A 20,003-nucleotide genomic window follows, 5' to 3' on the forward strand; every position below is an offset into this window, starting at 1 on the left:
TCTTTACTTGCCACATTTACGGCATAAGTATGAAAAAACATCCAAATGTCAGCAAACGTATGTTATAACTAAAAAGGGCAATCGGCCCTCAAACTAAATAAAATCGTGCTATAACAGAATGTTTTAGAGCGGGTCTACATACAACTAGCAGCCGAAGCAATTCTCGCTACATCAACAGTTCTGGAAACATCTTGGACATATTGATCCGTCTTGAGCATCCGTTAATTTGATTCTATTAGCACACAAAGCGCCGCTCGGGATGTTAATCCAGAACTTTCATAGGAGGCTGCGAGTTGTAGTTTCAAAGGCGGTGACCTAGGGGCAATAAACGGCCATGTTTACATTCTGGTCCAGTAAGGATACATGGCCGAAGTAGAATATATGTTGACGTAACATCTCATCAATACTGCATGACATCTTACAACGTGTCTTCAAGGTCAAAGATTATAACCCCACCGCGGACGTAATCCTTTAACACCTCAGAATTTTCACCTTAATGACTGTCAGTCCTTGTGCATTATGTACAACAAAAATCCCAACAACAACAATATTCTGAGCCCACCGCAGATGTAATCGTTGCTTTGACGCTTTCTTTGTGTGTCGTTAAATACCACAAAATTTTCAAATCGGTGTCTCGGGATTTCCTGTGTCAAGACTGGTCAAATTGCACTGCAACGATCCCAGAATATTCTGAGCCTACCGCATATGTTATTGTTGCTTTGACGCATACTGTGTGACTCGGGCTTTCTTGTGCATAACAACGCTGTCCAAGTTTTACTTCCCTGGCAGAAAGACAGTCTTGGCATCAGGTTTTATAAAAAAAATACCTCTAATGTTATTTCATACGTTTGAAATTGTCGTGTTCGCCAATCAGTATTGTGAACTCTCATTTAGATCTCTAGGAGGCTAGCGTAAACTTTGTGTACCTTCATAAAATGAATACGAGGAGATCCATTTTATTCTAGCTCTATTAACATACAAAATCATATATGTTGTCCATACGCGTAAATTTGTGCTAGGGTTACCCCTACTTCCGTTCATAGCACGATTCTATTATATCTTAATATCGCGATATTCGAATAATTTAAATTCTGTTTCTGATTTAGTTCTATCTCTTTCTAATAAGTTAACAGCGGGCACTGTTGATATTTTCTATTATATTACTTTATCGGAAGCGTTAATACAATTGGAAGTGCGCGAATAAATTAGTATATGCTGATCGCATATTTGCTCGCATCGAACTCGCCGTAAACGATTTTCTAAACTGTAATCGGATTCCAGTCGCAAATCGCAATTAACATTAATCTATATTCAAGATTATCTATGGTTTATTAAAGTACCCTTTGCTTCATTTGCGTCATGAGAAAGTGATAGATCAACAGGTTTCTGGTCTGACAGTTAAGCTAAACTAGGTGACTCGGACAACTTTTTCTGGAAATAACTTCGAGACAGCATTGTAGTATGACATAGGTTGTTTTCTGGTCTTTAAGCAATAATCTTCAGCCTCTGTATACCAATGGATTTCTATCTGATAAAGACATATTTCCCGACACTCTTTTTGAAAATGGTGACCGACAATAACACGACATAGGAATTAATTACAATCACAACCATTGGATTAACTAGAACTATATAAATAACTCTCAATACTGCTTTTATATAAGGTAGAAACAATTGACGCAAACGTGGTTCTGCAGAAAAATGACTTTGTCAATCAATCCGCGATATCAGTGACGATAATATTATGCTGAAACGAAGGATTCGAATAGAGACAGCATAACGATTTATCCCTACGTGATTATTTCTATTAGTTAGCGCAAGTAGCAAAAGCAAACAAACTATCATCAACGTCAGAGGTTTTTATAGGGTGTACGCTGCGTTTTGATAGAAATTTCAATATTAAAAATGGACTTTAGATTTCGTTTTAAACTTGAGACTGCAAAATATAATCATCATAAAACATAAAGGTGCTAATTGCTGTTTGGCGACAAATCATTGAAAAAAAGATTAAAATTTCGTTGTTTACGACGTGATCCGATCAGCTCGTTGTAAGATCAGCATTATTTGAAATTATTAATTCTTAGTTGTGTTTTAGTATACTCTCGGAAACGATTAATTTGCACTAACTACACACACAGCAAACAATTATTTTTAGATATTGATTTATGTTATTCATATTGTTAAGTACTCATATGAAACGTGTACAATATTTTTCACTTTTTTTTGTGACTAGGTAGCAGGGCTATGACTTTATATTTTTTATTAAATTTTCAAATAATTATCTGAAATATTTTTAACGGCTTCAGTTATTAATCTTAATTATTGTGTATAATTTGGTCACCCTAGAGCCTCTTAACTACTTGTTAGTGTCTATACCAGTCCAAATTTTATACAAATTCATACATTGCTATTGTATTTTGCGACATCGAATAGTCGATATGCATAACGATTTTAATTAAATCAGTGTTATTTTAAAATTACAGTCTTATATTGCATGACGTACCTAAAATAACGATCATAATAATTGTGAAAATATTAATGCTTTAAGCGATTCCAGTAAGCACCCAGGGTCAATTTAAATAGCAAACAAAAATTAATTGCCAAATTAAACTGATTAGAAAATTGGTTCCAAACTCAATTAATTCGCTACATCGATTTAATGTGAAATTTAGACCGGTATAAAACACCTACAAATATGCACGTGTCTTTTCTTGTCTTAAAATGGCGACCCATTTGTGATCCAGTAATGAGTAGTTCACTCATGAGTATAATGGAAGGAAATCGTTATTAATTCAATGCATTACGAAACACCCTATACTGATGACAACTGACGCGGTGCGGCGGCGGAATAATGCACCACCCCATCCAAATATGAATTGATCAGTACTTAGTATAGTCAATGCATTTAAAACTGCTCTTTTTTATGTCTCAACATTGTTATGTAATAATGTTGTGACATAAAAAAGAGCTGCCGAATTAAGACGATAAAAGACTGAAAAGTTCTGGGGTCTAGCCCTTTTAGGTGTGTTAGTTGGTGAGCGAAATTCTTGCCGTTTTATTTTAAGCAGCACATTCTAAGTTATTTAAATTAGTATTACCGATACTATGTTAGGACGTAACATTCCAATTGAAGACATAAGTACCACTTTAGTTGTACACTTGTAAGTTATTAAGATGCATATCGATTAAAGATGGTCGAGGAAATTCGCCAAGGACTGTCGTTCAACGATTTAGCGGATAAAACCTCATTTGAAAAAACAAAATCTTTGTAATATTGCCATGCATTTTTCCGTAGTGTTCAATTCGCTATAACCTTTATCAACCAAATAAGTCTGTAAAGTGTAATTTATAACTGCATTCTATGCCACACTGTACAGATCTTCCAAAATCAGCTTATTTTGAGCTGAGAGATCGCCTGTAATGTTGGACTATTCTATAAAAAATGCAGATGGCTCTGAAAGTTTAGCTTACGAATAGGTACTTTATATTCAAAAAACTAAGTCTGAGTATTTAGTTTGCTGAGTATTCCTTTTCTGTAAAATACCTACGTTAGAGCGCCATCTATTGACATTACTGTTACCCAGTATTGTAACTAGATGGCGGTCCTTCGATACAAATCATAGTTAACTTTAATCCGATCGAATAAAGTACATACTTTATTCAATCTAGTCCAAAAGGTAGAAAGTCTCACACGCACCCGCACATATTACGCGTTAAAAGCCCGTAAAGTGATACCAACATACCCGAAATTCCAACGTCAAACCCGCAAAGCGATTTTGTTAATATTTGCGTCTTTCGTGCGATCAGACCGACGCGCCGAAAGATCACGCTACAGTTTTAACCATAGCTTGTTTTATTATATTCAAAATTTCAAATAAATGATTTCACTAAGTACCGATAATAAAATACTCTTCCAAGAGAATTTCAAACCCTTGGCTCCGTTGAACCCAAAAATAAAGCTATGAACAGATCCTACAATTAGGTGAGGTTCGCATAAAAATCCTCGCCCATCTCCTCGAAAGGCATCCTGATATTTAACTTGAGAATAATTTTCGTGACGCGAGTAGGTAATGGTTTAAAAAGTGGAAAGTACTTATGTTTTTTAATTAAAGCAATCGCACAGTACAAACCTCGAGCGCTGAATCTTGACGTAGTTTCTCTGTAGGTACTAAAATGTGACAAAATTCTTCACGTACTGGCCGTGCGCTTTGTGCTGATGTTGTCATTCACATTTTCTAGTGTGAACCAAGGCGCTAGCGTGGTTTATACATAAGTGAGGAAAGCTAGGGCGTTGTATGGCCCATATAGCTGGTTTTCGTTGATAGTGGCACCCTAAGCAAACCATTAAATGAAATGGATTTTTCGCTGCCCCACAATAATGTAGGGGCCGTGAAGTTTTACCATGGGAAACGTTTACATCTTAACTTTTTACTGTCACTATCAATGACCTTGAATACCTTTTACATATGTGCACTTAGTTTGCACACTACTCAACATCGACTAGACTAAAATTGAAGCATTTTAATGTAAGTTTTATGTTATGCGACATAAACCAAACTTTCATTATGTTTTGTGCTGGTATGCGTCATTCACTAAAACAACAAAGTGGCATATGATGCTTAATCCACAATATGTGATTGAACTTGGAATATAGAGCTAATCAAATCTAGCTTGAGAGCTTGTTTGTACCGTCGCCATATTTCTCTCACTTATGTATAAGCAACGCCTAATGTGCGATTTGCATAATTAAGTTAGTATATCTTCATTGGAATCTCTGATATCGCTTATTTAATATAATTAGTAAAAAAATTTGATGTCGCATTGGTATTTAATTACTTGAACAGCTTATAATACCTTAATGTTCATTGGGCGGTGAATTGAAGTTATGACTAGCATTATAATATGTAACTATAAATATATTTATTTGTATTCAAATTATGAATTCAAAAAACCACATTACCCCAAATATTAATGGTACTTAATATTTACCATATCTTATTGTTATTCCAAAAGAAAATGCTCTATTTTCCAAATCATAATAATAACTCTAAATACTCACACAAATATAAATAGTATGAAAAATAGAGCACTTATTTATTGATTATTTAACTTTTTTATTTTTGTTTTCTTTTTAAGTGAATTAAAAAATCTAATGAAAAGCTGTTCAAGTAGCTAAATAAATAGAATAGTTTTGTGTCTATATTATTAATCGTTTTATTGATATTCATAAATGTTGTAAGCTTGTATCCACCGTACGTAATACGTGTATTCGGTATATTGTCAGTTTTGTCATTTATCTATGTGTTTAGATGTATTTGATAGGTCAATAAACTTACCAAAGACATTCGTTTTTCATTTCAATAAAATAAACCCATCCCATAACCATAACAGTAAAATGAAAAAGAAAAATTAAAGTACAGAAAATACAAAATACGGCCTTAACTTCTTATTACATGGGTTGTAACATCTGTCATCAACAACCTCATTATAATTGGATAGAAGCAGGCGTTACTTAGCGGAAATCCATATATATTATGAAAATTAAGCTTAATTTGCTATACTCCGCGAAAAGCAGGAGAATCTGTGTGGTGTAATTTATAATTTCTTCAATCCTTATACTCCACACCAAACAGATCTTCGGCAATACCCTCACATGGGTTGTAACATCTGTCATCAACAACCTCATTATAATTGGATAGAAGCAGGCGTTACTTAGCGGAAATCCATATATATTATGAAAATTAAGCTTAATTTGCTATACTCCGCGAAAAGCAGGAGAATCTGTGTGGTGTAATTTATAATTTCTTCAATCCTTATACTCCACACCAAACAGATCTTCGGCAATACCCTCTACGCACGTTTCGCTCCGAAACCGGAGCATCCTCAGGAAATGTTGACTTTACAATGAATAACTGTTAGTGAGTAAGTGATTTAACAATTATTCATTGTAAAAACCTCATTATTATCTGGCATGCTAATAAGAAAGGCTAAGAAAAAGATAAAGGCGACTTGACTTGACTAAAAACTGCGTTTTAGGCTTGTCCTGCAAGTCTTGACATCTGCAAAAAGAGCTCTACCTACGTATCTTACAATATTTTTTTCTATAATACGATACGTAGTAAGAGATTCTTTTGGCAAACACACCCGGGCCAAAATGTATGTATGTAGTAATGAAACTGTTTAGCACGTAATAGCATTCTTAATTAACGTTACTTTTTATTAACGCAGACGTGAAGAAATGTATACGCAAACAATTGTTGGTAAATAAGACAAACTTCAAACTCTGTTTTTATGCCACTTAATGCCACAACATACCACGACAGTAAAGTGATACGTTTAATAGAATATATACCAGTTAATTTTACGTATCTACATTATTTAACTCTACGTATGTCCACATTAGGAAGTAAAAATTAAGCAAATGCAATGCAGATTTCCACACAAAGTAAATTTTCAAGTTGTGGCGGTCTCCACAACACCAAAACTAGATGGCGCCACAAAGATCCTGAATCGCGCTAAGGAAGTGTTCACAAAACATAACAAATTAAAAACTTCCAAAGATGAATGGTTGTACTTCACTCCTCGAGCACGATCACCCGCTTGGAGGAAGATCTTCCTATTAGTTCGGTCGCGCATATCACATTATTGAACCTGACGTGATCATCGCAGCACCGCAATTCACGCCTGACGCACACCTAACGTTGACTGAAGCACCGCAACCTACGCACGTGTTAGAAAATAGGAAATTACAGCACTTTATCTATCATAAACCCGATAATTATATTAAATATATCAACAAATCATATTTTGTATACTCATTAATAGTTTTGAAAATAGAATAATGGCCTTTAGTAGACTATCAAAGAAAAGTATAGGATCTATGGCGGGTGACGCGAGTTTAGCAAGATAGATTGGCGGGAAAGAAAAGTTAGCAAGGATTTGAATAAATTAATTGAGAAAAGGAGATTTAAGTAAAGTATGGTGATAGAACGTTACAAATTGGAAATAGATGATTTATAATGGAAACGATATAGGTACTTAACGAGATATTGTTATGGCGGAACAAGAGTCGTATATTATAATGTTGATGGAGTAGTTGAAAATTGTTGGATCTATAGTAGTACCTGATGTGGATATACTCGTACTTAATGAATTATGGTTGTGGCGGAACAAGAGCCGTATATACTGGTGATGGAGTTGAGATAAGTTGTTGTTGGTTCTGTGGTGATACCTGATGTTGCATCAGATAAGTATATCTCTTATATCCTTTGAGTTATTTAGGTATCATATATGGAGCCCTAACATTATTTTATACATATAGAGTATGTAGCAGAGGTTGCTCCATACAAACAACTTGGTCCCAGAGTCCTGATGTTGTAAGTGATGAATCGGTAGAAGAAGCTCCTACATAACTCGATGGTAGACTCTCAACTAACCGGTAACAAGCGGTAACCAGCGGAACGTTTTAAAGGAGCTATTAGATCGCTCTGAACTAAGCGCATGTTCACTCCAGGGCTTCCAAAAAATTTGGACTAGGTATCTACTTATTGAACACTAGCTGCTGCCCGCTGCTTCGTACGCGTTTATTTTGGTTATTCATGAATCCTGCGGGAACCGAACAATTTCCCGGGATTAAAAGCAGCCAATATGTTTATCCGGTGTGTAATCTATCTCGTTTCCAAAATTCAATCAAATTGGTTCAGTAGTTTTTGCGTGAAAGAGTAACAAACATCCATCCAACCATCCATGCATGCAAACTTTCGCATTCAAGATAGTAGGATAGGTAGTTTTGTGTTGTTATATTAATTTCTCCCCTAATTTACTGATAATTTATTTAGCCTTGTTCGGAATTTCTTGCCGCATGTTTTGGCAAAACGAACCTTAAATTCGTGCGACATTTTTTTTTAATTTTACTACGTTAGTACCCTGGTGGTTAGTAACAATGCGATTTAAATTGGTAACCATGAAGCAGAAGCCTAGGAACCAGACTTGACTAAAAAAAATATATAAATTAATAAAACTCCTGCCGTGGATTGGTGATGGTTGGAGGATCCCGGAACCTCCCATTTGACTGCTACATAGCCCACCAGGTTGACAAATATATTTACATTTATATTGTTTGTACACAGCTTGCCTTAAGTTTGTGTACAAATTACCATAATATATCAGCCAATTCAATAACCCCCTTATGTGCCATATATAATGAAAGTAAAAGTTGCGAAAACACGGATGACAAATACAGTTTAATTCAAATTGTTTACCTAATATTAGAAAAAACCTGTGCCATTTTAGTGTTTAAGCATTCGGCCGCCATTTTACAAATATGGCCGCGAAACCTTCAACGACTTCCGATAGAACCGGTCATTTGCATGTCTGACCTGTACAAATATGGACGTGCCTCGAGATGGTTCCTGAACCGGTGTTTAGTAAATTGGCCTCGTAAAAGGCGCAATGATTCAAACGGCGTTCCTGTCGACTAAGTATCGCTAATATCTGATGATTCATGTTGTGTATTTTATGCAAAACTAGTTTTAATACTAAACCCTTTGTTATGAAATGATCAAGCGGATAGTTACGTGAGTTTCATCATATAATAGAGGTTTTACTCAGTTTTTTGAAAGAGCGCGTATTATAATTATTAGTTTCTCTCATTGGTACTTCGCAACTTGCCGAGCAATGTCGTTGACTGACATGATATGACATAGACTAATAAAATGTCACCGAGTGTTTGCTGCTAAGCGTTAAAAGAGCACCAAGCGGGCGCTCTAGGTAACCCTGTAGTTATTGTAGACTTGACAAGGGAATTTAATGGTATACAACCGATTTCTCACCTGTCTGTAAGTATATTCTTAACAGCCTTATGTCATAAAAATCTATTACTAGCTGCGTACTGGGCCGTTAGTGGTACCCACGATGATTTCATCTGTTCACGTACCAGATTGCAATTAATAAATTTACGATTTTCAGAACTAAAAATACCAATGTCAATACTCTCCGTCCGGTCAAATAAGTCTATGCCAAAAAGCCAGTTAATTGGTAGCTCAGTTAGAGAAAACAAACGAACAAACACATCTTTGCATTTATAATAGTCCGTATTAGGATTTCTAAAAGGATAGGATAAATGGTGCAAATACGACGTTCGTAGTTCTATCGACATCTGTGGCATTTCATTCCAACTGTAAGAGATGGCGCTGATTTATTTCTGAGCCAAATTTATTCACCTAAATTTGTTCGTATACCTATATATTAAATTATATTGATGAGCATGCCTCTTTGCATTCTAATGTGGGTCATTAAAAAATAATTAGATATCTTTATTATTTTTATGTCTTTAATGAAATCTTTCGGGGGGCCGAGTTCGATAACAGCACCTCTTAACTTTTCAAAAACTCACTTAGAGTTTTTATCTATATAAATATCACTTGCTTCAACGGTGAAGGAAAGAAACCTGGATGCATAAGAGTACTCCAAAGGCGTGTGGAGTCCACCATACCGCACAGGACCAGCGTGGCGGACTACGACCTAAACCCTTCTCATTGTTGGAGGCGACCCGTGCCCTGTAGCGGGTTGATAATGATGAATGAAATATTTTTATAGCTAATCTTAAGACACCGACGCTTCTAGGATAGGCTTAGATAGAAATTATGATAAGCATTATACTATTATCAGTCGCCGAAAGAAAGATAACACGCATGAATTGAATAGAACATTAACACGTACTTTCGAAAAAAAATATGTGTTACCAAACAAAAAGACGTTGACACACACTGTACGCACGCCTTTATCTTGCGTTCGGCTTCACAAGTTCACCCACTTCCTTTGATATCAGTCAGCCAGTCAGCCAGTTTGAAAATCGAATGCGCGAGTGACTGACGTGTGTTAGTGGCCCAAAAAAGATAGGTTTTTTTAAATGTGATATTAGTGGCAAAGGTTTCGATAATGACAGCCTTGCTGAAAAATGTGACTAATTGTATTTGGCACGCGTTTGATTCTTTGCAGAACAATCAGGTGGTGCATAAATCGAAACTTAAGGTTTGTTATTATTTTTTATTGCTCTATATAGGCACTTTCTATATTTCTTCATGGTCAGAAATAAATGGCATAGCCTTGCGAAAATTTTATAAGTTGACATTTTATATTAATGACTAACGGCATATATAAATGTAGGCTACCGTAGTACCTGACTACCTACTAGGTAAAAGAATTACATAAGTTAGGAAATCTATTTAACGAATTAAAAGAATATTGTCTTTTTAATTATTGTCTATCTGTGGTATTTTTTTATTAATAAATAGTTGGTACTTTTTTACGATCTTCGTGGCGCAGCTACCGCTGTAGTCTTATGTGTAGGAGTTCCCGGGTTCAATTTCCGGCGGGGAAATTCGGAATTAATTATTTCTGAATTATCTCTTGTCAGATCTGGTGGGAGGCTACGGCCTTGGCTAGTTACCACTCTACCGACAGAGACGTGCCGCCAAGCGATTTAGCGTTCCGTTACGATGATGCGTATAAACCTTTTTTTTTTCAAGTATGGATTTAATCAGTATACTATTGACTGCCATACCCCTAACCAGATAGCCGGCTACAATCTTAGACTGCATCACCACTAACGATCAGGTGAGATTGCAGTCACATGCAATCTTATAGTGAAATTAAATAAAACTATTTTTTTTATTTATTGATGATTTAATCTTTATTAATGCTGATTTATTTATACGCATCGGCTCTACCTTTTTATTCAATATTTTCTAGTCAAAAAATAAAACATAATGGAGTTTCGAAACAGCTGATCGAATGAAACAAATTTCGCGAGGGTTAATGACCGGAATAGTGATAGGTGCCTCAGCGCCGCCCGTGCTGCGTCGCTGGCTACAGGGTGTAATGCATCAAGCATTTAGAAACACCCTGTAGCCAGTGACGCAGCAATAAATGTTTAACTGTTTAATAACGTTGCTTAGTTAAATGGTTGTTATGTTATTGTTGTTCACCACTGCATAGTGTCTAATTTTGGATCTTATTTTAGCTATTGAAATAAGTGTCGCCTTTGAAAGTACACAGTCAAAAGTAAAAGATAGAACCTAAAAGGGAGACATTGGAGTGGAAGAGAGAGTCTAAACATCAACTCCCTCTCTTAGATGAGAAAGGTCTGTTTCATTTGTACTGCTGCCGTGCTAATCAAAAAGACAACTTTTCACATTTTTTTTTTCAATTGAGTTTCAAACTTTCTGCAAAAGGAGCTCTTTCTAGTTATCTTTCTCGTTTCTGTCTTTTCGTTTCCGGTTTCTGAAAAAATTAAAGGTAAGATTCGTATTAAGAGCTTGTTTGAACTAGGTCGTTAACATTAAAACTAAAGGAAAAAAAAGAATATACTGAAATTCAGTGTATAGTATAAAAGAATTTAAAGAACTCAGTATTAGCAAAATGTACCCCTTTTAAATAACATGACCATTTTTGATGATGAAAAAATGTCTTAAATTCGATAAAAAATTTTGATATTTCCTTAAGTACAGTTAATTTAATAGTATATTAACTTTCTTAGTAGAGTAACTTTATTACGAAAACCCACTGAGAAAGTTTAAAGTGCAAAGGCGAACTTATGACTTATGATCTTTTAAAGGCAGCCAAAACGTATGGAGCTAGTAGAGAAGTGAAAAGTGGATGTTGCACAAAAAAAGATAAAATAAACAATATATATTTTAATAATTTATACACAAATTATTTATGTACCTTTTTTAAAATCGTATACCAATATTAAGTAATACCAAACATTTGCCATTTTCATTTGAGTTGAACTCAAATGAAAATGGCAAATGTTTGGTATTTTTAAATTCCCTACAAGTTAGTTCATGACTGTTATCACTTTGATGACCCACCCACTTGATGGTAAGTGATTCTGCAGTCTTAGGTGGTAACGGGTAGGCGTAATATTAGAACCGTACTCATAACCAATGTTCACACATCCCGTAGTACCGGAACGCTATATCGCTTGGCGGCACGTTTTTGTCGGTAGGGTGGCCACTAGACTAACCAAAGAAAATTCAGAAATTTTAATCCCGAAATTGCCCCTGCCGGTTGTCGAACCCGGCACCTTTCTTATATAAGATAACAGTGCTCATCACTGCACAACAGGGAGGTCGACAAAGTAAACAAGCTTAGTCAAGAATCTTTCCAGAAATTGCAATCTAATACAGCCATATAACCCATTGTTTGATGTTTTAGACATAGTGTATGCAATGACTCAGGGCTTTTTGCAGCTATTTGTAAATCTATACGAACATTGTACGCTTATGGGACGTGTAAATGAACATCGAAATAATACTTTACAGGCTTTAAGAGGTACATTATTTACTGGCACTAAGACTTATATATAAAACCAAAAACCTAATAGTTCATTGCCATATTTTTACTGAAAGAAAGCAGATAAGCCCTAACATCACATGCTAAATTTAAATCATGACGTGACGCTTGTCCCTTTATAGTATATTACAGTATAGTACACGACCTACCTAACGCATCGCGTAGCATACGTACTATGCGCGTGTCGACTTTTATCTTAAATAGGGTTGTCATAAGTAACCACTTAAAATGTTTTCAATTCGTTTGTACAGAAAAATAAACATGCTTCTTTTAATAAACATGATTTAATAATTTTCCTTATGAAATATACGTATCCATCCTTCAATATTATTTCGTAATTCTGTTACACTTTGTATATTGGTACAACTAGATTCGCGTTTTTCATCCGCGTTTCTTACGGGTTTTTTACGAATCCTGTGGGGACTGTCCGTTTTCCTGGAATAAAAAATAGCCTATGCTACTCTTCGGCCTTTCCACTTACTCTATGCCAAAAAAAAGACGGTTTGTTGCTAAATCAGGGCGTTAAGTAAGGACAAACATACAAACATTTTCGCATTCATAGTATTAGGACATACGTAGAGTATGCATGTAAATATCTCGGTACGTAGCAAAATATTCATTTATTTCGTAAGACCAAAAGGAGACATTTTTGGGACGATTGCAAATGAGCTTAAAATAGGAAACATTAAGTTTTTAGCAATCTGCTGTTAATATTTAGGTATATCGCAAACTTATGTTTTTGAAATAATAAGAAAAATCGATCATTTGTGTCTATATAATAATTTAAATTTAAATTTGGCATAAACGGTATTTTCGGTGTTATGATGTTACCTAACCTAACTAGATTTTGATGATCGTGACGTGATCGGTAATTATTATATGAACTCACTTTAATATCACATTCACATAAAGAATTTCGTAAATGGATTCTATAGATGTAATAACCAAATTATAACTATTTGACGAAAACGTTTAGAATAAAACTATGATAAGGAAATATTCTTGAGTCTGTCACTTGATATAACTGTGTATTTTGGTATTCTTACTAATCTTAAAATAATTGTTATTTAATCACATTCTATTAATATAATATCAGTAAGATTCTAAGAACCTGGAGGAAGAAAGATAAGGGGCTGGGTAACTTTCATCTGAGCTAATGATGTAATTCTGATAAGGAAGTTTTAATTGGGTTGTTATTCTTTTACACATTAATTCGACAGGGCACTTCTACACTTCTGCTGGTGTCCCTCAAGGACCCAGGTCGACTATTGTTTAGCATCTTTTTCAATCACATTGTTGCTTGTTTTAAACATTCCAATTTTTGCAAATGACATGATTTTTTATAAATCTAGCAAAATACCATATAACAACGAATTACTTTAATACATGAAGATCTTTTCATTTGTATACCTTCATAATGTTATTATGAAGGGATACTATCTTTTAAAGTTGACTTATACGCGGACCAGGGACCGTTAGTAATTTATAAACCAGCTTAAATCTATTGGGTAACGTAAAACAATAATCAGTCTAGATACTGATACGTTATCCTTTAAATTAAGGCAAAACTATTTTGTGCTTAACTAACTCGAAAAAAGGAGGAGGTTCTCAATTTGATGCGTTTATTTTTCGCGATGGAGTAAGATATTCCTAAACTGATTTCGAAAAGCATCACTTAATTAAGTTGATCTCATACGCGTATAATGAAGTTTATTTGATTAAACTTCCGATAAAAGCCAGCCTGTATTTCCGTGAGAAAACCTCTGGAACGCAGTTTTAGCAAAATGTCACCTCTTTTCAATCAGTAAGTGCCTTTAAAATAGTTTAGTAGTAGGAGTATGAGTTGTACGTTGGTTTCTATGAACGGACTCCTAATCATCATCATCGTCATCGTCAACCCATTACCGGCCCATAACAGGGCACGGGTCTCCTCTCAGAAAGAGAGGGGTTAGGCCGTTGTCGCTTATGACGCTGGCAAAGTGCGGATTGCTAGACTTCACTTCACGAATAACTCCGAAAAGTCAGTGGTGCGTGCCGGGGCTCGAACTCGGTGTCCACGAAAGGAAAGCGAAGCCTCACCCACCAGGCTATCGCCGCTTCTTAACTATTGCTAATGTTTTATGATAGTTTTAGTTTAAATCCTCGCATTATTGGCAACGAGAGTTCATCACTGAAGTACCTATCTTAAAGTAACGCATAAAACTGCACATTATACTGGCGGCATGGCATGTCAGTCGCGCCGTCCGCCAGGCGGGCGCCAAAGAAGGTCATAGGAAGGCGGAAACACCCCTCACCTACTGCGGATTTTAGGAAGTTTTTATCATTATGAAGTAAAAGATTTAACGGTAGCTGTTTCTATTACACATATTTTGAAAGTTACAAAATTATATGATAGGTTCCTCTTTGGAGTTTTTGCATCCGCAACGAAAGGCAAACAGATGGCATGAAAACCGCGGGTATGTTTGATGTTAAAGATATTACAATCAGCAAAAAGATTAATAGTTTTAAGATTTGGTAAAATACCTAATTACCTACCTATATTAATGTTTATAAAAATCTTGAGGTTATAGAATAGGTGACGAAAATTTGAATGAATATAAAATCAAATGAAACCATTTGGTCGGTACCAAGAAGTATTTATACAACGTGTAACAGAATGAAGGGTGCATAAGTATATACCATTAGAATTATTGTAAATATTAATTTTAGTTTGTAATTATTATTTCCCTAGTGAATAAATAAATAAAAGCCAAAAAAACAAATTCAAAACATTCTCAAAGTTTACTTCTGACAACCCTATTGAAGATAAAAGACCGACACGTGCATAGTACCTACGCTAGGCGACGCGACGACCTACCTAACAAGAGCCAGGGGTCACTTGGTTTTTATTTTGCATGTGATGTTAGGGCTGTATCTGATTTCTTTCAGTAAAAACTATGGCAGTGGTTTACTCAAAAACTATTGGGTTTCAAACATTTCGGTTTCACAGATAAGTCGCAGAGACAGTAAATAATTTACCTCTAAAGCCTCTGAAGTATTATCTCGGGTCATTTACACGTTGTTTCATTATGTAGTATCTATATTCGATATTAAAAATATAATTTATAAACATCGACTGCATTAAATCGGAAAATAAAAACATGACGATTTATCGGTGAAATTTTGTGAAACGTTAATTAATGAAATTCTATAACGTATTTGATACACTTTCCAAACCGCATAAATATCGCTATATTTACATTTATATGAAACAAAAAATTATCTATGTAGGTACAAGTAAATAAAATGTTTTAATTCAAAGGCAAATGTTTTTTTTTTATAATTACAATTGACGGATTAAGCATATGGCCCACTTGGAAAAATATAGCCTATAAACAGACCGCAATACAGCATTGCAACAATACTGCTTTGCGGCAGGTCAGAATTTAACTCCATAAGATACAATAAGTAACTTGTATATATTATATAACCATCAACCACCGTGTAAATACATTGTATTGACCGATGACAGTATTTCATAGGTCAGCGGGTCAAGGAGAACGACCACTGACGTCACTGTCCTGTTAGTAACTTGAGCCAAACCCAACGGGTCAAGCGTGTCCATAACCCATATCTATACCAGCCTACAATTTCACTTCAATTGAGTAGGTAGGCAAAGAAGATATAAACACTGCGATAAAGATTGACTATATCGGTTTAAGATGATGATAATGATCTGTGGGTGAGAGAGACGAGGTAGCGCAGCGTTAGGCGCCTTAAAAAAGCCCCGAGTTCGATTCCCGGGTCTGGTCTGGTTTTCTCTGGTCTGGTCTAGTGGGAGTCTTCAGTTGTTGCTAGTTACCACCCTACCGACAAAGACCTACGACGTCGTGTAGAAAATATTAGCAGTTGCTAACAGGTTAGCCCGTTACCATCTTAGACTGCATCATGACTTGCCACCTGCAGGTGAGCATTAAAGATAAGTTCATACCATAACTTTAATAACAGATATTGTACCTACCTACAACTATTGGGTTGTTTATACCATGTTGTGTAGACCCAGCGTTGGGGCCGGGAATAATTGTTAGGTATTGGGTTTTTGTATGTCAATCTTATTTAGAATATCAATGACTCTAGTTTCGAGTCTACTCTCGAGATGGAAAGAGAAATAGAGGCAGACCATATAGGAGGTGGGAAGACGACATTAAACAGACCGCGGGACCTAACTGGCGCAGAGTAGCGCACGACAGGAAGCAGTGGCGAGAGCTAGAGGAGGCCTTTGCCAACAGGCAATCCGAAACTCGGGACATAATGAATTAATAATTTAAGTACATAATTTTAATTCAATATTAATGTTAAACCATACCTAACCTAACAATTCAATATATTAACGTTTATTAAATTTAAAAGTATAAATGTTTATTAGTGTGTATGAAATGAAGTTTTGGAATTAAAGGCTATTTTATTTTATTTTATATATTTTTATTTTTAGTTTTTATATTGAAAACTCTCAGTACTGACATGGAGCTAAAAATTCGTAGTGTTCATCCCCTTGCCTCGGAGATCTCATTGATTTTCACTTACATAATATTCTAATTTAATACGATATTGGGGTATATATAACCAATATCGTTATCGTTAACTTACATCCAATAATATATAAATAATAAATAACAACGATGTCGTTTATTACTACTGGACATTCAGTGTAAGTACATAACAATTCCTCAATTAAAATAATCCATTTATATCTGAATAGAGATTAAATAAACAAATATAAAAGAAACATTTTTATTTATTTATTTATTTATTTATTTACAAAACTTGATACACCATTACAAGCATAACCAAATGCGATAAATAGGCTTATTCTATAAACAAAGAAAACTGAAACTTATAATGAGCATATATGGAAAAATAAAGTACACATATAACCTATTATGTGCATTCAGTAGATACAAATACAAAAAGTGCTGTTAATACTGACTCAATAGCGCACACAGACTGTACTTATGTGAATGCTAATTCAATTTTTTCGACATCCGGTTGTGCTGGCCCAAATACTTGTATCGTGTTAATTGAGTCAAATTATGCTGGAGCATCAAGGAGTCATTGTTTTAAAAAGCTTTTAAAAAGTTTACAGTTGTTAATTATTAATGTTCTTGAATGTAGACGACCAGTGTTATGCCGTACCGGAAGGGGAATTGTTGGCTTAAAAGCCATACCTAATAGATACTGTTATAAATGCGAATGTGTAAATAAAATAAATGAATACTACGACAATGCACACAACGCCATCTACCCCCAAAGTAAGCGTAGCTTGTGTTATGAGTAGTAAGATTACTGATGAATATTTTTATGAATAATATACATAAATAATTATAAAATACTACCTAGACACTGAAAAACATTCGCGCTCATCAAACAAACATTTTCCAGCTTTGGGAATCAAACCCACGCCTTGGACTCAGAAAGCAGGGTTGCTGCCCACTGCGCCACTCGGCCGTCAAAATGCTGAATCGGAATATGTGTTTGTTCAATTGTTTGCTGTCATCTATACAATATCAGCTCAAACAATGTAACGGTCTTGACGAAATATCGCTCAGATATAAATTGCAGTTTTGTCACAATATAACTAGTTTGTTTGGAAGTCTACCGCACTGCTATCATCTCTCGCAGGAAAAAATAATAATGGTAAAAATGCTGATGCTGGAAAAGGGCTTCTCCGCGGTATAATCTGCCTTCCGAACCGATGGTAGAGTTAATACAAACAGGGACATCGTTTCAAAAATTCTTATATTAGGCCTACTAGAAGAAAATTAATTTTGAATTTGAATGAATTTACGGCTGGTTTGTACGAGATGTTGCTCGATAGCAAATGACATTACAAACTGTGTATATTTGCCATCAAATAACTCTCAAACCCTTCTTATCTTTTGTATCTCCAGTTGCTAACCGAGACGACACTGACGTAACTGAGTTAACATTCTATAGTTTCGAACACAGTTTACCTACCACTGGGATACAAAATAAGCATACTGCACCATTGCTCACCCAGACGGGCCTTGATGGCGCACCGTTTCATATGAAAAAAATAATTCGTTAATGGGTTATCAAGTACATCATCGTACTTATCAACCCAATATCGGATTGGTGGACGCCATTGGTACACATAATATTACCGTGCTATTGGCAACGTTACGGAGCAATCTATATAGTATGCAGGTTTCCTCACGTTGTTTCAGACACCCTTAAAGCAAGTGATATTTAACTGATGAAATAAAAAAAAAGTATCATTAAAATATTAATTATTTATAGAAGGTTATTTAACTAATTATTGATATATATAAATAATTTTAATTTGATAAAGTTATGGAATAAATGTCGAAAACTTTCTACCTTTTAGTGACACACACTCATAACTTTTAGTGATAATAACCTTTGCACCCTAGCACTAAGTACTATTATTGTTTTTTTTGTGTTTTCCTTCTGTGTTTAATTGCATACAGTTTTTCTATTCTGTTTTATTCTCTCAGAAATCAAAGTAACGAAATTAACTTATCTGTAATCCACATAAGTTTATAAATTCAAATTCAAAATTTCTTTATTCATGTAGGCCTATCACAGGCACTTATGAGGCGTATATATGTTTACATTATTGTAAGGGCATGGTGATAATTTCGTTCGCCAACTTAAATCTTAATCTACGAGGGTTCCAAAGAGCCTACAGCAAACTTAGCCAGGTTTTTTTTTTGCTGTCACCATCTCACAGTAAATTAATATAAAGCTATGAAGTTAGAGCAGTTCATACCCAAGCTTTTTTATTGTTTAAGTAATCCTTAACATTATAATAGGATTTTTTTTAAGCTTACGTTTTATAAAAACTTTGAAATTATTGAGAAACATCTCAAAGATTTCATTCGTTAATTATATATCGGTGTTATTAAATAACATAAAATTGCCCTTGAATGAATTAGCAATTTTATGAAGCCCTGTAAACTGCAAAACGAGTTAAAAAATAGTATCTATGTTACCGGATAGGTAATCATAACAAGAGTTTAAGAACAACTCGATGTTCCAAGTACTTGTTGTAATGGCAACTTAATGTAAACAGTTGAAAATAATTTGCATACACACGTTAAGTTAATGCGGAAACGTGCATATCTATGGATACCTATTTATGTTATGCCTTTATTACACCTATTATGCCTTTTTGGATGATAAGTATTTAAAGTGTCACCTTTTTAAGGCAAGGTCAAACACAGCTAACAATTTGCTCGCTTTAAGCAGGTTTTAAGTTTGCGTCCTGTATGCATAAAAAGCGGCGATATCCCAGTGGGTTACTTCTACTTCACTTTAAATAAATAAATAAATAAATATACTACGACAATACACACATCGCCATCTAGCCCCAATTTAAGCGTAACTTGTGTTATGGGTACTAAGATGACTGATGAATATTTTTTATATATAATATACATAAATTCTTAGAATATACATATAAACACCCAGACACTGAAAAACATTCATGCTCATCACACAAACATTTTCCAGTTGTGGGAATCGAACCCACGGCCTTGGACTCAGAAAGCAGGGTCGCTGCAAACTGCGCCAATCGGCCGTCAACTTCGTCACTTTACACTGGTTTCGAACTACGGGGGCCGAGT

General features: G+C 35.0%; 1 protein-coding gene across 1 annotated transcript in view; it reads left to right on the forward strand.

Moving 5' to 3' along the window:
• Positions 1–9,818: 9,818 nt before the first annotated feature.
• The window catches only part of LOC120628973 (differentially expressed in FDCP 6-like), a 28,349-nt gene continuing 18,164 nt past the window's right edge, over positions 9,819–20,003 (forward strand). Inside the window, exon 1 of the mRNA XM_039897680.1 lies at positions 9,819–10,032. Within this exon, the coding sequence (XP_039753614.1) occupies positions 9,940–10,032 (93 nt within the window). The 5' untranslated portion in view covers positions 9,819–9,939. The remainder of the gene's footprint in view (positions 10,033–20,003) is intronic.

The sequence above is a fragment of the Pararge aegeria genome, chromosome 13 (assembly GCF_905163445.1).
Source record: "Pararge aegeria chromosome 13, ilParAegt1.1, whole genome shotgun sequence".
Lineage (NCBI taxonomy): Eukaryota > Metazoa > Arthropoda > Insecta > Lepidoptera > Nymphalidae > Pararge > Pararge aegeria.